The following is an 18,253-nucleotide window of genomic DNA, read 5'->3' on the forward strand; positions in this document are numbered from 1 at the left end:
GGACTCCAAGGTCACCCTCTACAGAGCCAGGCGCATATTAGGCATTCAATACATAGTTGGGAAATGGATTTTACAGCAAAGTCAGAGATGGAAAACCACAGCTAGAGAACTCCTAACCTCACAGCCCTGTTTTAAAAATAGGCCTCCTATAAAGAATGGAAAATGGGGGGTGGAGAGAGGGAGCAAAAGAAACTTTATTAGTTTCTAAATATAACTCCTGACGCCCCATGGAAAAAGATTCAGAATGTCTTGAGAAGTTTGGCACATGAAAAGTTACTTTTGGTTCCATTCCAGAAAACTGTACTCATTAGGACATTATGCAGGACACACCCAGGTCTGCATGCAAAGGGACACACACCCCTACTTACTTATATGCGCGGCACACAGCACCCCTGTAAGGGGGAGCCACCCAGACGGCGCAGTTCCCCCGCAGCCTGAGGGGATACCACAGACACTCAGATTTGACAGGGAAAAGTGTGTGCTTGCGAGGAAGAGAGAGAGCACCACACAGGCATGCTGAGACCGATCCCCCAGCTCTGGGCAAATCCAATGTGGGCCTTCGAGGCACTGCTTCTGACCACACAGAGGCGGCAGGTGAAGGGGCCCACCATCTCCATCTGGTCTGAACACTGCACGTGTGGGGCTCCTGGACAGCAGATTCCCGCCCCACTGTGCCTCGGTCAGGGTTCTGCACAGGGCGTTACACTACGGGGCACGTGGGGAGTCCGGGGCAGGACTGGAATTGCTGAGAACAGCTAGGTGATGAGGCCCATAACCATTCTGGTGGAGCTGTCATTTCAGAGTGCACGAGAGGTCACCGTGTGTCGCACCCAGCCCCTCCTCCCCAGACAGTGAGCCGAGCCTATGAGAATAATTCTAGCCGAAGAAAGTGACAATGTGTGGAGTGAAAAGCTGCTTAGGAAAAAATACATAATTCAAGGGCACACGATGATGAGAACACGCATTCCTGGTGCAGAACGTGCAGTAAACGTGCAGCTCACCTAGCGAGGACACTGCTGAGTTCGACCATAATCCACCAAAAGGGAGAGGGGAAAAAAAGGGAGGTGAGAAGACTTTCCGATTGCCCCTTCTCTCTTCGCTGGGGGATGTCTACCCAGAGGCATTTCAACAGCAGGGAAAGCAGCAGGGAGTCAAATGCAGGCCTGCCCTTGATCCTGCAAGTCTCCATCAGCTTGAGAACCAAGGTTTAGAATCTCTCTTCCAACCTCAGAGGTGAAGGCCACACAGCAATTAGCTGCCAAACCCCGGTGGGGGTTCCAGTTTCCATAGCAACTCCAAAAGTTGGGAGGCCAAGGAAGAAGTAGGCTGGCTACCAATGAACCCACTCCCACGACAGCCTCCTGCAGCGTCGATGAAGCAGGCGCAGCCTCTGCTTCCTTCCCCACACACTCTCACCTAAGCCGAGCCATGAAGCATTCAATGGTATTCCTCCTGGGGAGGAAGACCCACTCACCTGGTCCTTCTTGCTCTTGTGTGAGGAGGCCACGTGAGCCAGATACTGAATGACTTTCTTGGTGTTCTCCGTCTTGCCAGCTCCAGACTCACCCCTGCCAAGAGAGCCAAGGGAGTTAGGAGAGGCGGCAAATCCTTGAAGTCTGTCCCTTCCCCACTGCATGGTCTACTGCCCACCATTCTGTTGGGTGCCAGTGAGGGGCCCAACACCTAGTGGCAGAAGAGGGGACAGGCAAAATAATGCTGGTTCTGGGATCCTCACTCAGGCCATTTCCCATGGCCCACTGCCTGCCCTGGTCACTTGGCAGCCTTTGCATCCAAATGTCTTCAGAAAAGTCTGAGGCAGCTGTTGACTCAGGGGTCAAAGGCACTCATACATGTTCCTTCGAAGCTGCACTTGAAGGAATGTTCTGTACCACTAACTCCCGCCGCAGTGGGGTTTATTTATCTCCTTGTCAAGTTCAAAGGATGAGGATGAGACATGCAGTGTCCACTTCAACCAGGTAAAGAAAGCCAGTGCTCAGAGCCAGAGGAATGCGTGCCAGAGGGGCCAACAGATGCCAGCCTGCTCGTCAGGTCCAGAGGAAGGCGGCACAGCTAGATCTTTGCCCATGAGATAATGCTCATCCGTGCTGTGGGAACACTGAGCAGCCCGTCCCCTGGGGGAGAGGCAGGGCTTGAGCTGGGAATAGATTACCCATCAGTCTAGGCTTTGGTAGGAGTCTCAGGGGTAAGAGCAGATCCAGTGACACATGGCCCCGCCGCCCCAACAGAAACACTTACGTGCACAGAATGGACTGGTCCTCTCGGTCTGAAACAAAGAAGACATCGGGTTAACTTCTGGTCCCCTTGGGCTTCTGAAGAACTGCCCATTCCCAGGAGAGGCAGCCCCGAATGCTGCCTCTGCAGGGGGCCCTCCACGGCGCTGATATGTGCTGACCCCATGCCTCACTCAGGGGAGGGACATTCCTGGGTGGCAGCCACTCATCCTCCAGGAGCTCCGACTGCCCACGCTCACTGCCCTCCCTGCCCCTGTGACACCAGAAATAGTCCGTCTCTCTCACTTCGGAGAAAGTCAATCTAGGTCAGTGATGGCGAACCTTTTGAGCTCGGCGGGTCAGCATTTTGAAAAACCCTAACTTAACTCTGGTGCCGTGTCACATATAGAAATTTTTTGATATTTGCAACCATAGTAAAACAAAGACTTATATTTTTGATACTTATTTTATATATTTAAATGCCATTTAACAAAGAAAAATCAACCAAAAAAATGGGTTTGTGTGTCACCTCTGACACACGTGCCATAGGTTCGCCATCACTGATCTATGGAAAGCTCCCCAGGAACCTACTTTTCTGAGCACCCGGGTGGGGCGTCCCCTGTGTGTTTATAACTGGGGTTCAGGCTGTTAGAAGTCAGGCCTGTGGCAGGCATTTTCAATATTGTCCCCATCTGAGTAAGGAGCATCGGTTCAGAGGCTGGGTGAGGGGTGTGGTGGGTAAGGCTGGTTTGCAGTGGCACAGCCCTGGGGCAAGATGCCGCCTTGGTCACATGCAGAGCCTCTCAGAGCCCCAGCCTCCTCCTGGGATGCGGTCAGTGGTATACATGTAAATAACATGCACGACGGCACCAGTGTGGTGTCTGACACGTGGAAGATGCTCGATGATGTTAGCAGATTTGTAACAAGTGGGTCTCCGGGCCTGGCTGTCAGGAACTTTCTGCACCTACCCCCAGCTCTGTGACCCTCAGCGAGTAAGGATATAAGCCACTCAATGCTCCCCTTGGGCGCAGGGGGAACAGTAATACCCACACTTTGAAGCTAAGTTTGACAGAAATACTTTAAGATCTTCGGCCTGACCTATGTCAGTGCTAAGTGTGCAGTTTTAAGCAATGGCTGAAAATACAAACTCATTTTTTCCTCTTTTCATCCCACCCCATGTAATACCCCCAACACGCTTGAAGTCAAGTCTGCCTGAATCCAGGACTAGGCTACTTACTGGTATTTGAGCTGTGGAGAGGTATTTCATTCTCCAGTCTCAGTTTCCTTATCCATAAAGTAAATAGGCTCCCAACTCCCTGGGAGAATTAGTTTGAAGAACAGAAATAACATATGAAACAGCCTGCATGGTACCCTGCAAATAGAATGTAGTCCACAAGGGGCTGCTGCCTGTTCAGGAAGCTGCCCTGAGGGGGTGGTAGTGCATTGTCAGGGCCGGGAGCACTTCAAGTTGTTAGCACTTATAGCTGTTAGCACAGGTGCTGCACAGAAACCGATGGCCATCCGGAAGGACTCTCACTGGCCCCCACCTGGCCAGCCAGGGCCCTGCAAGGCGGCCGAGGGAAGGTGACTCATAGCTTCCTGTGTGCATGGCCTCAGGAGACGGATTTGCAGACGCACAGCGAGGTCTGCTACTTGGCAAGTGAGCCTCCAGCATGCCTGATCTCACAGCACACAGGCCTGGACTCTTACTACCCTCGCTTCTCTGTCTGCAGGTCACTTGGGAGAAAAAAGGGAGTCGGGACAGAAAGGAAAAAACCTAAACCTCAAACCTGACACAAACAGCAGCTGCCCACCCAGCTCCTCTTCAGCCTCCCCCGTCCCCATCAAGAAATAACAGGGTGGGGGTACGGAGGGAACCAGCCTTTTGCCTTCACACAACCCCCCACCACCCATCCTGCTCTCCACTGTGGAGCGCTCAGAGCAGGCCCTACAGGGGCAAACCTTGCTGCCTCCATCTCAACTTTCCCACAAAACAGAGTCCTTCAAGGCTGCGGCTGGGGCTGGGGCAATCTCCATAAGACAGGCGGAAAGGCAGAGGGAAGGAGGCTGGGGGCTAAAGGTTGGGGGAGACACACAGTTTCCATCACCTGCCCCCTAAGCACAGAGTAGCGACTGAGAAGAATCTGGGACAAACACGGTTGTGACCTGGGGCCCCAGCTCCCCCACCACATCGTCCTGGGCCGGCCCCAGCTGCAGGCATGTTTAGTCAGCGCTCACAAGCGGGCAAGACCGTACCTGCACGTGCTGGCAAGTCCTGAGACAAGCAGCGGCCTGAGACAAGCAGCGGCCGACACTACCATAAAAGGAAACATTCCCATCCCTCCCAGAAGGAACCGTTTTCCCAGAACTGCCTAGGCCAGGTCCCTGGGATGGCTGGAATTCCTCTAATTGTGTGAGGAGTCAGATGCTGAACAACAGGAAGCAGAGCAGCCCGCTCCCCATCCGCCCACATGTGGGTACACACACATAGGTGCACATGCACACACAGGGATATGCACAAGCTGCACATGGACACGTGTGCACCACAAGTACATGTATAAGAGATGCACACACAGGGCCACATGCACACAGATTCCTGCACACACTCAAATTCCAATTCCAGACCATGCACGCCCCCACCCCAGCTCTTCCTCTCCTCTGACCTTTCACCTCCAATCCCTGAAGCCAAGTTAGCACTGTCCACACAGCCTAAAAGGGAAAACTCCAAAACTTTCACTTTTCACTTTAAAGAAGACCCAATTCGCCTTGCCAGGACATGCATTTGGGCAAATGCTTGTGCAGAGGAAAACTGACGGGAGGCCTATCTTATTTCCTCAACTCTGGTCCCCAAGTCCACCTGCCTTCAATGAATGACATCCTGGCCCTTACATCCGAAAGGTCTTTCCAAGTCTTACAGTAGTTTTGGCTCTGCTATCGCGTGGCCTTACAATAACCCTGGGAGGTAGATAAGGCTGCATTGTCCCTGCTGTCAGCCTCCTCTTCTGGGCAGTGCAATGGTTAGAATTCTCAGCAGCCAGTCAGCTCTCCACCTGACTCAGTTTACCTGCCAGACCTCTGGTGCATTCCAAAGAGGCCCCTCCTTAATACTCACTCTATAATCCCTTCCTTCCCACACGGGGTCATCTCACGGGATGGGGACACCCGAGAATCCAGCCCACTCAGTTGTTTGGCTCAAGTCTTTATTTGGGCCCATATGAACTAACGGCTAATTTGAAAACGCCCTTCCTTCCTCCACACCAGAAGAGACAGACAAACAGACAGGAACCCTGTGGTCCAGACCAGGGGAAAGCATCCCCCAGAGATAACCCCCTTCTGGGAAACAGGCTCCCTGCCGGGATAAGGCCCTCCACCTGACTTCAGAGCCTGATGGCTCCTGCCCGGCCTCCACTCGGTGGGGGTGGGGTAGAGACAGAACTATGACTCGACAGTGGTTTTCCATGCTTTTAAAAGAAAGAGCAGCCTTTCCTCAGATAAAATCTTCCCGAATTCCCAATATGAAGAATGAGGGATAAAACCCAGAGCTGCCTGCAAGGTGGGAACAGGGTTCCTTGGAGCACACTTTGACAACCACTGGCCCTGATGTCTGGAGTAGTGACATCAAGGAGAAAGCCACTGGCCGTGTGCTCCAGAGGCCTGGTTCCAAGCCTCGCTCTGCACTCCCCCTCGTGATGCCCGGCCCCTGGGGCAGCACAGCACAGGTGCTCAGAAACTGTCCTTAACAGCCAAGCCCTCTGCTGCCCAGGTCCACGGGGCACTGTCCTTGGAGCAAGAAAGGTTTTAAGTTACACACTCGTGGTGAGGCCATTCCCTCTCCTGATTTTATTTTAAACCCCCAGTGCCCAAGGCCCTCTGGAGCTGAAGCACATCTCCAAATGGACAAGTGTTTCCAGGCAGCTGAGAAGGTGGGCAGAGGTGACCACAGGTATTTCACCCCAGGACCAGACTTATGCTCGGGGCCTATCGCTCACTTCCTCTGTGAGAGGAGCTGCGATTCTTGTCCATAAAAGGCCATGAGGCTCACACAGCGGTGACATCAGCCCCGACAGGAAGTACAGAAGGAAGAGAATGGGCCTGGTTCACCAACAGGCCTGGTTCACCAACAGGGGCCCGGGGCTGACTCATTGGAGGCTCACAAAGATAATGCCTCCTGAGGTTCAGCCAGAGCTGCTCTCTCAGGGCTACACCTGGAAGAGCATCCTGCCCCCCAAGACCCATCTTCAAGTCAACCAGGTTTCTCGAGAACAAGAAAAAATGGCACAAAGGGCAGTTTTGGATTGGGTGATGTGCTGCCTGGGGTGAGTCTGATGGGATGACTCATGACAAACGGACCTGAAACTTTCCACCACCAAGGGGTCTGTCTTTCATGAAAACTGAGAGCAGATCCCTGGGTCACTCACTGAGGGAACCCCTACTCCAAGTCACCTGGGACAGGAAGTGTCAGGCTGCCCCACGCAAACTCCTGGACTCTGGAGTCCCTTCCCCAGAGAGCCTCTCGTGAACCCATCAGGGTCTTAATGGCCAAAGTGCATTGAAGGGTCTTAATGGGCCAAAGTGCATTTAAAGCATGAAGAGAACTGTGGGTTCGAGCTCAGAACCTAGGGGCTGGGAAAGCCTAGAGGACATCTGGTTCCACCATCTGCATCTAGAGGTCAGGACACCGTGTCCCGAGAAACCCAATGACTTAATCAAAGTCACGCAGGCTGGGCCAAGAACCCAAGCCTCTGGATGCCCAGTGCTTCCCCAGAGCACTCCTACAGGGCGGCACTGCGCCGTCAGCAGCCTGCCTCCGTGCTGACCTCTCGCAGAGTGTCACGTGGGGCCTTGCAAGCTGTCTGCTACCGTCTCCGAAGCCAGCCCTAATTCATGAGCTTGGGTGACAAGCACTTGGGAAGCAGAGAAGTGTGAAAAAGCAGGTGCAAAATAATGCGCGTTAGCCGGAGCTGCAGGTGGACACCGGGCCCCGGAGGCCTGTGTCATGGAGCCTCTGGCAGCCCGCCTGCCTCGCAGTCAGCCAGCAAGAAGGCAGCCGCCGTCGGTGGCTCCCAAGCACACAGCATGGTCACCGGTTATGTTCTCTCCAAGGCACAAAGGTAGGCCACGACCAGACAGATGCTTGGTCAGCAGCAACCCAAGCCGGAAGCCAGCTGAACTTGGCCCAGTGCCTCTGCCTACACACTCCCCCAAGGTGGGGCGGCTGTGGTGTGAACCCTGCTGAGGAGGCCCTAGTCCCCAGTTACAAGAGGCAGAGAAACCAGGCACCCTTGATAATTAGAAAGCAGCTCAAGGGACTGCTCTTAGCTTTCATTATGTCCTAGGGCGAGCAAGGCCCCAAGCAAGCCTTCTGTCAGCCAAAAGGCAACCAGCAGCTCACACAGGTGAGCTCCCAGTACACAGGCAAACCTGCCAGAAACCACTGCTGGTTGCTTATCCACCTTTCCCATGGGCGGGGCCAAGAGCGAGAATGTTCTGTGGGTTACTGCTGAGGCAGCTGATAGGTTTGTCAGGGTGGAGGGAAATTCGAAAGCCACATGTGAGTGCTAACAGCCCACAGCAAAAGCTGCCAGGACACTGGGAGGACAATGACACCTGAGGTCAGTTCTGCTCTTTAACACTGCCCTCGGGAAAAAGAAACACAGGCAGAAACCTGGCTGAGTCCTGTGCAGAGAGGACTAAGCCACCGACCACAGGTCTGCAGAGGGCTCGGCTCGAAGTGGGGGAGAAAGAGGAGGACAGGGGAGAAGGACAAAAGGCCATGAACAGGGAACTTACAAACACTGCCAGGCAAGGCTCAGGACAAACTTGGCTCGACGTTGGAGCAGAAACAGCCCTGCAAAGAGAACAATGGGCTTTGCGAAACACTCTGGTGATGAGTTGTGTCAAACTTGCTGGAGAAAATCAGGAATATGAAGATGCTTCCTGAAGAAATCAGGGGCTCTGGCTGCCCTGGAGAAGGGCAATCAAGTGAAATGAAAGGCCAGAATTTGCTCCCAGAGCATGGCTTTCTTCCTTGGCTTTCAGCTTAGACCTCTGCCCCATTGTTCTTGTGGACCAGTTCGTGTGGGAGAAACATTATCTCCATCAAGAGTCACCAAGCCCAGTTGGAATGACATCCTGAGCCCCAATCAATACTGTTTGTTTGCCAAAGAACACCTCGGGTCCCCAGAGTTTATGACAAAGGTGGACACTGGGCCAACACCGTGGTCAAGACCACAGGAACTTTACAGAAGCCACTTCTGGAATCCTTACTCTTATCCCTGCAACTTTCAGCTCTTTTCTCTCTGTAGTTTTAGGGAATTCTTTTTCTCATCTGATAGTTTAATCCAGAAATCAGGCAGGGGAAGGAAAGCAACCCTTTTCTCCGAACGCATCACTTTCAGCCCTGACATTGTGCAACACGGCCCTACTGCAGTCTAGGAGCCAGCAATTGAGAGAACAGGAAAAACGGGCTGGTGAGCAGCATTCACCATGCAGCGCCCAGGAGGCTGAAAGCCTAAGGGGGCTTAGCCATTAGAGGCTCCGCAGGTGAGCTTTTGTTGTTTGTTTTGGGGGAGCAGTAACAGAGGCATTAGGCCAAGTTTTCAACCACCCCCAAAGTTTCAGGTTCCAAGAGGGCCCTTCTTTCTTCTCTCCCACTTCAGTCGCCCAGAGCAAAGCACAGTGGACCTGTTGGGTTGGATTAAAAACAAAACAAAAAGACAAACCCAAAACTGAAGCCCTGAAAAGGATCCATTAACCACAGATCCTTCTAGAAAGAACATTTTACAGAAATAAGACTGACAGGCATGACCACATTATAATTCAGCAACCTCATTCCAGGGGCTGGGCTTTCCCTTCTGGGGGCATGACAAGCAGCCTCCCAGGTCGGCCCTAAAAGTGCCTCCTGATGCAGGCTCGGTGCGTGGGAGTGGGCCCAGGGCTGCGTGTCAGACGTCTGGGTCCCCACCAGCACATCACTTCACTGATGCTGAAGAGCCGGCCTAGAGCACACATGACATCCTCCAAAAGCCCACCACGCTCTCCTGAAGCCCCACGGAGGCCTGAGCCACACAAAGGCAAGCTCTGGGTCCGTGGACTAGATCAGACAAGTGGTGTTATCATTCACTGCAGGGAAGGCAGCTTTGACAAGCCACTTCCTGTGCGTGCTGGTACCTAGGGCCTGAACTCTTTGAGGAGAGTAAGCCACCGCCTGGAGGAAGCATCTGGCTGTCACCTTCATTAAGCAGAGGAGTGTGGACTGAAGGGACGCATGACTTGCAGGCAGGAACAGTTCAGTCCAGAAACTGCATTGCCAGACTCCTCTTGCTACCTTCTAAGGGGCACTTACCGCAGGCCAGAAGCCTTCCTTAATTCTTGCAATAACTGTGCCATTTTATTAACCCAAGAGGTAGACGAGAAAACAAGGCCCAGTCCGAGTGAGTGACACAATCGGGAAGTGACCCAAATCCAGCCCAACCCCACTCTCTCTTCTCCACGCCATACTTCCTGTTCACAGGCAAGCTGCTCCCTAACCCTAGGGCCCAGCAGATCCCTTTTGGTGACCTACCACAGGAGGTTATGTCATTATCAAAGCCCCTTGCTACCTCAGCACCCTCAAGGCTAAGTGGGGCGCCCCCTCTGTGCTAGACTCTCACTCTCCTCCTGTAGTTTATTTACCTGCCTCTCTGGACTGGGCCTTGGTCTCCTTCAGGCAGGGCCATGACTAGCACACAGTAGGTGCTCTGATAACACGAGGAACCATGTGCAGGCACAGAGCACACCCTCAGGGTGAACCAATGCTGCACATGTGGCCCAGACCTCCCTGCAGACAGTGGGCCTCTGTGTGCCGCTGGCTGGCAGGGCCGAGCCACCTGGCTGGCACATTCCTGCTTAAGTGGAGTCATCACATCTGTGGCTTCCTCAGCCGACTGGCCTGGTGAGTCTGTTCAAAGTCATGCTTTCCTGTGCCTTCGAAGCATTTCCCAGCCTCTCCTCAGAGACCCTGGAAAGCAGACAGCTCCTCGGGAGCAACCCCCACCAGGGCAGAAGGAATGCGGAGAGGAGCAGGAGGGCGCTCCTCCTCCAAACCAGCGGGCCGGGAGAATTCCTCCAAACACCAGCTGGACAAATGAGGGGCAACGGCGTCCCTGGGGGGTGGGCACAGGATGGAATCAGGAGACCCTGGGTTCTGGAGCTGACAGCCTTTGGGCCTTTGAACATGTCAGCTAACATATCTAGGCCTGTCCCTTTTCCTGTGAATTAGAAGGGTCTATTCAGATGTAAAGACAGCGCTAAAATTCTACCTTCATTGTTTACCCCAAAATGTTAGGCAACCACTGAGAGGAATGTGGACACTCACGGGGCACTTTGAGCAACTGTTTGGTGACCAACCACTTCTGGTGCAGCTTCCGCTGAGAAGCAGAGCAAAGGGTTAAAGAAATAGCTCTCGGATTCAAGGATTCGAATTCAAGGATTCGAATTCTTTTAGGCCTGGAATGGAAGCAAACCCTGCTGCCACTCCCCACAGAAATGCTGGGCGCTCATTAAAATACCAAAAAGCCACTGGAGGTGAGTGGCTTTCTAACTAATTAGCATAGAAGAGGGTGTTTTACCCTACTCTTACTGGGGCAATAATTGGGCTCAAGTCCAATTCTTTAACTAGCAAATTCTGTAAGAACATACAGACTCATCCTCAGAGGAAGACCCCGGGGTCTGGCCCCAAAGAAAGCCAGCAGCACCAGTTCCCCACCCAGTCACACCTTTGCAGATCACTTCTGCTTCTGTCAAATTCCCCCGCAACCCCTAGTACCTGCCCCTGACAAGTTCCTATTCCCCCCTAGGGCTGATGTCTGCCCAGCAAGGGCAGCCGCACAGCACAGAGTATATGCTCTCTCACCCTCCTTCCCCTCCCGGGCTCAGACAGTTCACTTGACAGAATCCTAAGGATCGGTTCAATCCCCCAGACAGGAAGACCCATCAACGGCCACGACAACAAACGAACCAACTATGTTACCACAACTTTAATTAAGCCCAAGGCTGAGGAATTAAAGAGCAAACAAAACTGTGCCGGGCACGTCTGGGCTGCACTATAACCACTCACTGACACACCTGCCAGCCTGCCCACAGGATCCGACCACCACGGTGCCTTTCCGGCCACCCCAGGCCTCAGCGCCCACACATTCCTCTGCGCTCTCAAGACACCTGCCGCAGTTGTGTTGGCACCAGGTGTAGGTAGCAACTTGCCTTGTTATACAGCTACAGCCACAGATCTCTGTGTCCAAACATAGCTTGTCTCTCCACTTAGACTGCCAGGGCCTCCAGGGCCAGGATAAGGTACTAAACCTCTTGATATTCTAGTACTTTCTATCTCTTATCTCCATGGCCTAATGCAGGACACCATATGCTGCCATGCCCCATCCCGTGCCCATGGCAGATAGCACTCATCTATCCCAGCATTCCTTGGCATTGAATCTTAGCTCCTTGCCAACACAGGGCTGGACAAACCACTACCCATTGATGGGAGCTGACACTCGAAGTAAAACCAATCTGCAAAGCTTATTAGTCCAATGGTTCTCCAGAAGAACATTTGGTAGCAATATCTGGGGATGTTTTTAGTTATCACAACTGGAAAGGGAGTGTGATACTGGCATATAGTGGGTAGAGGCCAAAATGGTGCTAAACAGCCTACAATGTACAGGACAAGTATCCCACCCCCCAAAAGAGAAGTATCTGATCCCAAATGACAAGTGTGCCTAGTCTGAGAAATCCTGACTTAGGTAGAGTAGCCATATAACGATTATCATCTAAACTGACATGTTTCTGAGAGTGAAAGGGAGCGATATATTAATACTAACTCCAGGACAACAAGCACAAATCAGGGCCTACAGGCAAACCAGAGTATGTAAGAGATGAAAGACAGAGGGAGGTCCCTTGGAAGGGTCAAACAGCTAATCTCATAAAAGTCCCCAGGCAAAGCCACCAACTACCCTATTTGCCAGAATAAATGCTAATATGTCATAAGCCACAATCAGCCAAGAGGAACTCTTTTTTCTACTTCTTGTGTAAAGAAAAAGCAGAAAAGGAACTGTCTAGCCGTGCCTTTTAAGATGTGAGTGGCAGAGAACAAACCTGTCCCCCCCAAAACCAGGGGGGCAGCATGTGCTAAGACGTGCTCTCCAAAAGAGAGGAGCTCATTCTAACAGCCTGCTGACCCCGCCACTCCCTGCTGACATCCGACTTAGGGTGAGAACCCTACTCTCAGGAAGTTTCTTTACTAATGAACCATCTTGTCACAACAGGGGCAACTGCTGTTAGTTAACTTCCTCCTTGCCCCAAGAACAAGAGACCTATTGCTAATATCTTTGCAGGTCAACTGTGAACAACAAGAGGAACTTGGAAATGTCCTCAGTCAGTCAACATGGGAGCTTAAGAACTACAGCAAGTCCAAGATTAACCTGAAGGTGAGTGAAAACCTCTCAGGTTGAGGGTTAGAGAGCATGTGGACCCAGCACGGGTACACACCATTAAAAAGAAGCACTGGGGCCTCAGTTCCCCGTGCCCGCAAATGCATTTCCTATCCCGGGTCTCCACAAGATGAAAACACCCACCCATGGGCCCTCATAATTTGGGGCAGTTCCTCGGTTCCTATCAAGGCCATTTCCATATGACCAAGACTTCCTGGTCGGCACAAAGGAAACCTCCAGCCCCCTGCATAGTCTCTTTATTTTTTAGAATTATCTCCAACTTGTAGAGCTGACTTTTGCCCCTCCATTTTTTTTGTCGTTGTTGTTGTTGAACAAATAAACCATGAACGAATCTTTTTGGGAAGCAATTCCACAGGTTGTCGGGAAGTCCAGTCCTAAGAATGCCAACTGCTGGTGCCATGCTCTGCATCGTTACATTATTCTTGTCATAACAGCCGGTCTAAAAAGGAAGAAAGCCCACTCGCTAGGACATGGTTCAAGTCCAGCATCCAAGTGTGGGAGCGTCCTGATTCGGTAGCACAGAGCTCAAGAAGACCCCAGGATGCAATTCTTGCACTTGGCCGATTAAAAGAGCCAGGAGAAAACTGACTCATAACCTCCAGAGACAGGACAGGACTCAACTCTTCAGGAATCTCACAGACTTTTCTCCCACCAGACTGCCATAGTTAGCACCTTGAAACAGACATACTACCTTAAAGCTAAAGGGCTGGCTTCCTTGAAGAATTTTGATAGACGTGAACATAAGCCAAAGGCTAGGCCAAACTTGTTCATCATCCATAATTCATCAAGCCTAGCAATGAAACACCCTCTCCACAGCACTATGCGATAATACAGACAAGACCCACATGCTGCCATTTTAAACCACTAAACCAGAGACAAAGTTGTTAACGTAACAAAATTCATTACTATCACTGCCTAGATTGATTACAAAGTTTAAAGAAATAAAGGATGCACATGTAATAAGACATGAAAAACCACTATCAGTATAAGATACGAGAAAAATACATATAAGATATGAGAATATAGCCTGCCTGAAAGTTGGGCTTGACTCCAAATTACAGTAAATGCACGATATGCCAGGTGCCCGGCTAAGCTCTGAGAATCAAAAGGCAAGGTGAGTCCTATCCGTGTCTAGGAGAGAAAAACAAATATGTAAACATCTAATTCAAATAAAGTATGACCAGGGCTCTTATGCAAGTCTGGCCCAGATAGCCTCCCTGAAGGGCAGTAATGCTTCAGTCATGTCTTTAACAAAAGAACTGGGACTTGCTAGGCATTGCGGGCACAGGGAACGGGTAAGGCGGTTTGATAAAAGGAGTTCCAGGTAGCTGGGAAGCTGGAGAGGTGGGCAGGAGGCCAGTCACAGAGGGCACTGTGTGCTGCTAGAGGGTTTGAGTATAATCCTGGGGGCAATGAGGAGTCTTTTCAAGATTTTTCAAGATTTCTAGTTGAGATTTGATCAGATTTGCATTTTAGGAAGATGACCCTCTGGTAGAAACACAAGAAACAGGACTCTATTGAGAGTGAAGGTTAAGAAGTCATTGAAATCATGCAGACAAAAAATTGTGAGGGTCTGAACTAAGGCCAGGACCATGTGGATAAGAGGTTGAAACATGATAAGAGATCAAATCTACAGAAAGTGCGAATGACTTGGAAAAGAGGTGAGAAAGAGCCAGGTTCCAGGCTTGGATGAATGGCTGAATGGAGAAATGGCAGCTGGGAGCACATGGGGATCAGATGATAGGGCCAGTCCTCAGCCAGAAAGTGATGGAGAATCTATTTGAGTCAATGCGGCCATCATTCAGAGGAATATGTGGAGAGAGTGAGCAGACAAGACCTTGAGGAGCATCAATGTGTGAGGAAGGGGGAGTAACAGGAAAGAACCACACAGATGGGGAGGGCAAAGATAAGGGGAACCAGAGAGAGGGTCACAGGAAGGAAGGCTTTCGAAAGGGAGTGGTCAAGATTGTCCAATGCTGGGGAGAGGGTAAGTAAAATAAGAACTCATGAGTACAATGGATTTCCCAACATGAAGTGAGGGTGACCTTTGTGGGACAGTCTTGAGAAGTGGTGGGGCCAGACATCACAGATACTTCCTCTAAACAACGCCGCTGTGGACCTGGCCGAGTGGCTCAGTTGGTTTGAGCATCATCCCATACACCAAAAGGTTGAGGGTTCAATTCCGAGTCAGGGCACATACACAGGCTGTGAGTTCAATCCCTGGTGGGGAGCGTATAGGAGGCAGCCAATTGATGTTCCACTCTCACATAGATGTTTCTCTCTCTCCCTCCTCTCCCTTCCTCCTCTCTATCTAAATATATATCAGGTGAGAATTGGGGAGAAATAAAAAAACAACTCCACTGTGATGGGACAGAGAGAGTAGAGAAAAGCTAGAGTGGGGTTCAGAATTCAGAAGAGCCCTTGTGTCTGTTTGGTTTTTTTAATGGGAAAAACTGAAGCATGTTTCCACACTGTGAGGAAATGAGAAAGAGGTGAAAAACAAGGAAAGGCAGTAACTGGTAGAAGAAGGGGTCCAGAAGTGAGAGGACTGATGCAGGAGCTTTTGACGAGAATGAGAAACCGGGAAAAAGCTTCTAGGACTTTCTATCAACATATAAACATGTGCTTTGATAGCCATTGGTCTTGACTCTCACACAATGGCTTACAGACCTCCACAACACACAGCCCCATCACCACTGATCCAGCCACTAGATCACCGTCACTAGTGAGTGAGCACCTGCAAAGGTGTCAACAAGGCTGCAGGGGAAGACAGCCACTGGGAAGACAGTCCCTGGGAGGCCGCGGCACTCACCTTGCATCATACTCCTGTAGGCGGAGTCTGTGATGGCGTAGATGTGAGGGGGCATCTCGTGCCTCTTCTTGCCTTTATACATCTCCACAATCTCTTCAGAGTAGATGGGCAGGTTCTTATAAGGATTGATGACCACACAGAACAGGCCTGAATAGGTCTAAAGAAAAGAGCAGCAAATAGGAATGGGTTAGGAAGTCTCCTCAGTGGTGCGCAAACTCGTGGCAAAGACCTGCTGCCTCCGAGGCCGCCATGATGGCCTGAGTGACAGCACTCCCTGGGCCCCTTGCTCTCTGGGCTCAGCAGACCTGCTGCACATGTGGGCACACCAGCACCATCTGCTCTTTTGGTGAGCGTCCTCCCTCAGTGGCATGACTGCTGCAGGCTTTGTGCATCTATGAGTGTGTGCATCAGAAAAGAACTGTGGCAAGTTTCACAGAGAGCAGAAATCCAGTTACAAAACTCAGGTCCAAGGACAAAAAGAGATGTGTTTGTCGTTGTGAGATGCACAAAGAGAAAGCATTCAGCTGTAGCAAGCAAATTGTGTAGAAACACAAATTATTCTACCCTGAAGGCCTCTCAGAGATAGTTAAGCCTAAACTTTCCTAGCACTGGGAAGAATTCACTATGTTCCTCAACCAACTAGATCTGTTGTGGGCTAGTAGATCACGGACAGAAACTTCCCTCCCTGAAAACTTCTGGAGACATTCACATGAAAACCTCTCAAAAACCTAGACCACTTTCATGTCGCCTGTGAGCCTTCTCCAAGACCCTGGTCTTCTGTTAAAGGGAATCCAATTAGTCAATAGCCTTAATGTGAGGCACCCAAAAATACACTCAGTACTCTAAGTTTGACTTGACCAGGTTAAAATTAGGCCCTGGAATCATGTGTCCTGAGTTCAAGTCCCAACAAGGGCAAGTTTCTTAACTTCTCTCTCCCTCCATGTCTCAATCTGTAAAATGGGGATGGAAGAAGGTGGGTGAAGCAAGGCCTAGATGCCATGATTCACACACACCTGCAGTCCTAGGTAGTTAAAGACAGAGCTGGGAGCGGACCCAGTCTCACACCCTCCAGTGGGGACCTCCTTGGTCACAGAAGCCAGTTTTCTGAGCTCCTCGCGTCTTTATGTTGTTCTCATTACAAGCGGCCTTCCACCCTCACTGTCCACAGTTTTGCTCCTTGATCCAACAGCAGCCAACGTCTGAGGGTTGCACTATGGGTCAACCCAGCCCCTTGCACCCCTACCTTCTCTAATCCCACCAAAACTGAAGCTGGATCTTGTAGTTGAACCCACAGACAGGGTCCACCCAGGAACCAGTCATGAGGACAATGGCTCTACCCAGCGTTGGTGAAAGGCTACAGCACTCGGATGCTCCAAGCAGAAGTTAGACTGACAGCAGAACTCCAGAGGGACCCACTAACCATACACTGTTCTGCATGCAGAAGAGCAGCTGAGTTTGGACATGAACAAGTGGGTCTGCCTGCCTCTGTCTGGAGGGCACACAGAGCCCTCAATTTCCTTTTTTCCTGGGATAATCAGTCACTTGTTTTCTCTCCAACTACTCTTGTCACTAGGGACCAGGAAAGCTCTGAAGCAAAGAAGTCTGAATGTGGTGCTGGCAACCTGAGGGTTGGGTGTTATGGGAAGACAGGAGTGCAGCTGGGACTCCTGTTCCCCCTCCCTGTGACTAGTGGGTGGGGATGAGATAGAGGCCAGAGAGCAGCAAGGTCATCCCAGAAGCTCAGAAACAATTGAGCTTTGTTCCTGGGTTTGAGAAAACCCACACTCTAGGAAATCCAGCCAGATGAAAGTGAAGGACACATGGCCACACATTTAGGGCGTGCCACGGAGCCAGATGTTTGGGAACAGCTGATGGTGACAGCAGAGGGGCTAGGGGTTACTAGGACAAGTCTCTCTGACAGCTGGATGGGCAGATGGTCCTGTGGAGAGTTCGATGGGGCCTCAAAGTTCTCTGGGCTAATCCTACGAAATCAGTGGATTTGATCAAACTGAGCCCTGGGGAATGAGCACAGCAGCTCAGGTGGGAGGAAGGAGGCTCGGCTGCAAGCCACTCTCTCTGGATGCTCATGGAGGCGCAGACACTGAGCAAAGTGGCTTTGCTCCCACACGGGCCACGCCAGGAAGCTGCTCCATTCATGGGCCACAGAGGCTCTTTGTGCCTGACCGCCCCCTATCCCAGAGCCTCACCCCCCTCAAGAAACAGACAGAGCAGCTGTGGTGCAGAATTAGCCACACCGCCCACAAGGCCAGGCAAACATGCTACACAAAGGCTCCCGGTGTCGCAATTTGGAATGTTGTGTGCAGAGAGGTGGACTGTGAATGGGGGGGAGGGGGTGGCCACCCCCACCCAGGCAGCCCCACCAAGTGGCTTTGATCTCGCCACAGTTCTGCACCTGCTGGGGTCTTCATTAAGGCAACTGCAGCGACAATCAACTTCCTTTCTGGTGACAACACTTAGGAGGAGGAGGCTGGTCTGAGGTAAGAGGAACTATACACGGGAGGTGACAGCAAAGGAACAAAAATGAGAATTTGTGCCTCCAGCCAGAGAGTTCTAGAGAAAAAGCTCAGGTCCTACCCACCATGCCCGCCTACTGAGTAAACCCACACTTTAGAGGAAAGATGAAGCAACTAACATTGACTGCACTTTAACAAGTAATACCCCTAGGGAAAGGCCATTTGCAGCCGGCTGGTATAGGCAACTGCATGCAG

The 18,253-nt window shown here is 51.4% G+C and overlaps 1 protein-coding gene across 1 annotated transcript in view; it reads right to left on the bottom strand.

Moving 5' to 3' along the window:
- Positions 1 to 18,253, bottom strand: part of MYH9 (myosin heavy chain 9) — an 89,718-nt gene that overhangs the window by 35,765 nt on the left and 35,700 nt on the right. Inside the window, exons 3-5 of the mRNA XM_070411039.1 lie at positions 15,525 to 15,681; positions 2,257 to 2,284; positions 1,475 to 1,568 (exon numbers count right to left, since the gene is read on the bottom strand). Coding sequence (XP_070267140.1) covers positions 1,475 to 1,568; positions 2,257 to 2,284; positions 15,525 to 15,681 — 279 coding nt within the window. The remainder of the gene's footprint in view (positions 1 to 1,474; positions 1,569 to 2,256; positions 2,285 to 15,524; positions 15,682 to 18,253) is intronic.

The sequence above is a fragment of the Myotis yumanensis genome, unplaced genomic scaffold (assembly GCF_028538775.1).
Source record: "Myotis yumanensis isolate MYYU_CA2020_CCGP unplaced genomic scaffold, mMyoYum1.0.hap1 SCAF_3, whole genome shotgun sequence".
In the NCBI taxonomy this organism is placed as follows: Eukaryota; Metazoa; Chordata; class Mammalia; order Chiroptera; family Vespertilionidae; genus Myotis; species Myotis yumanensis.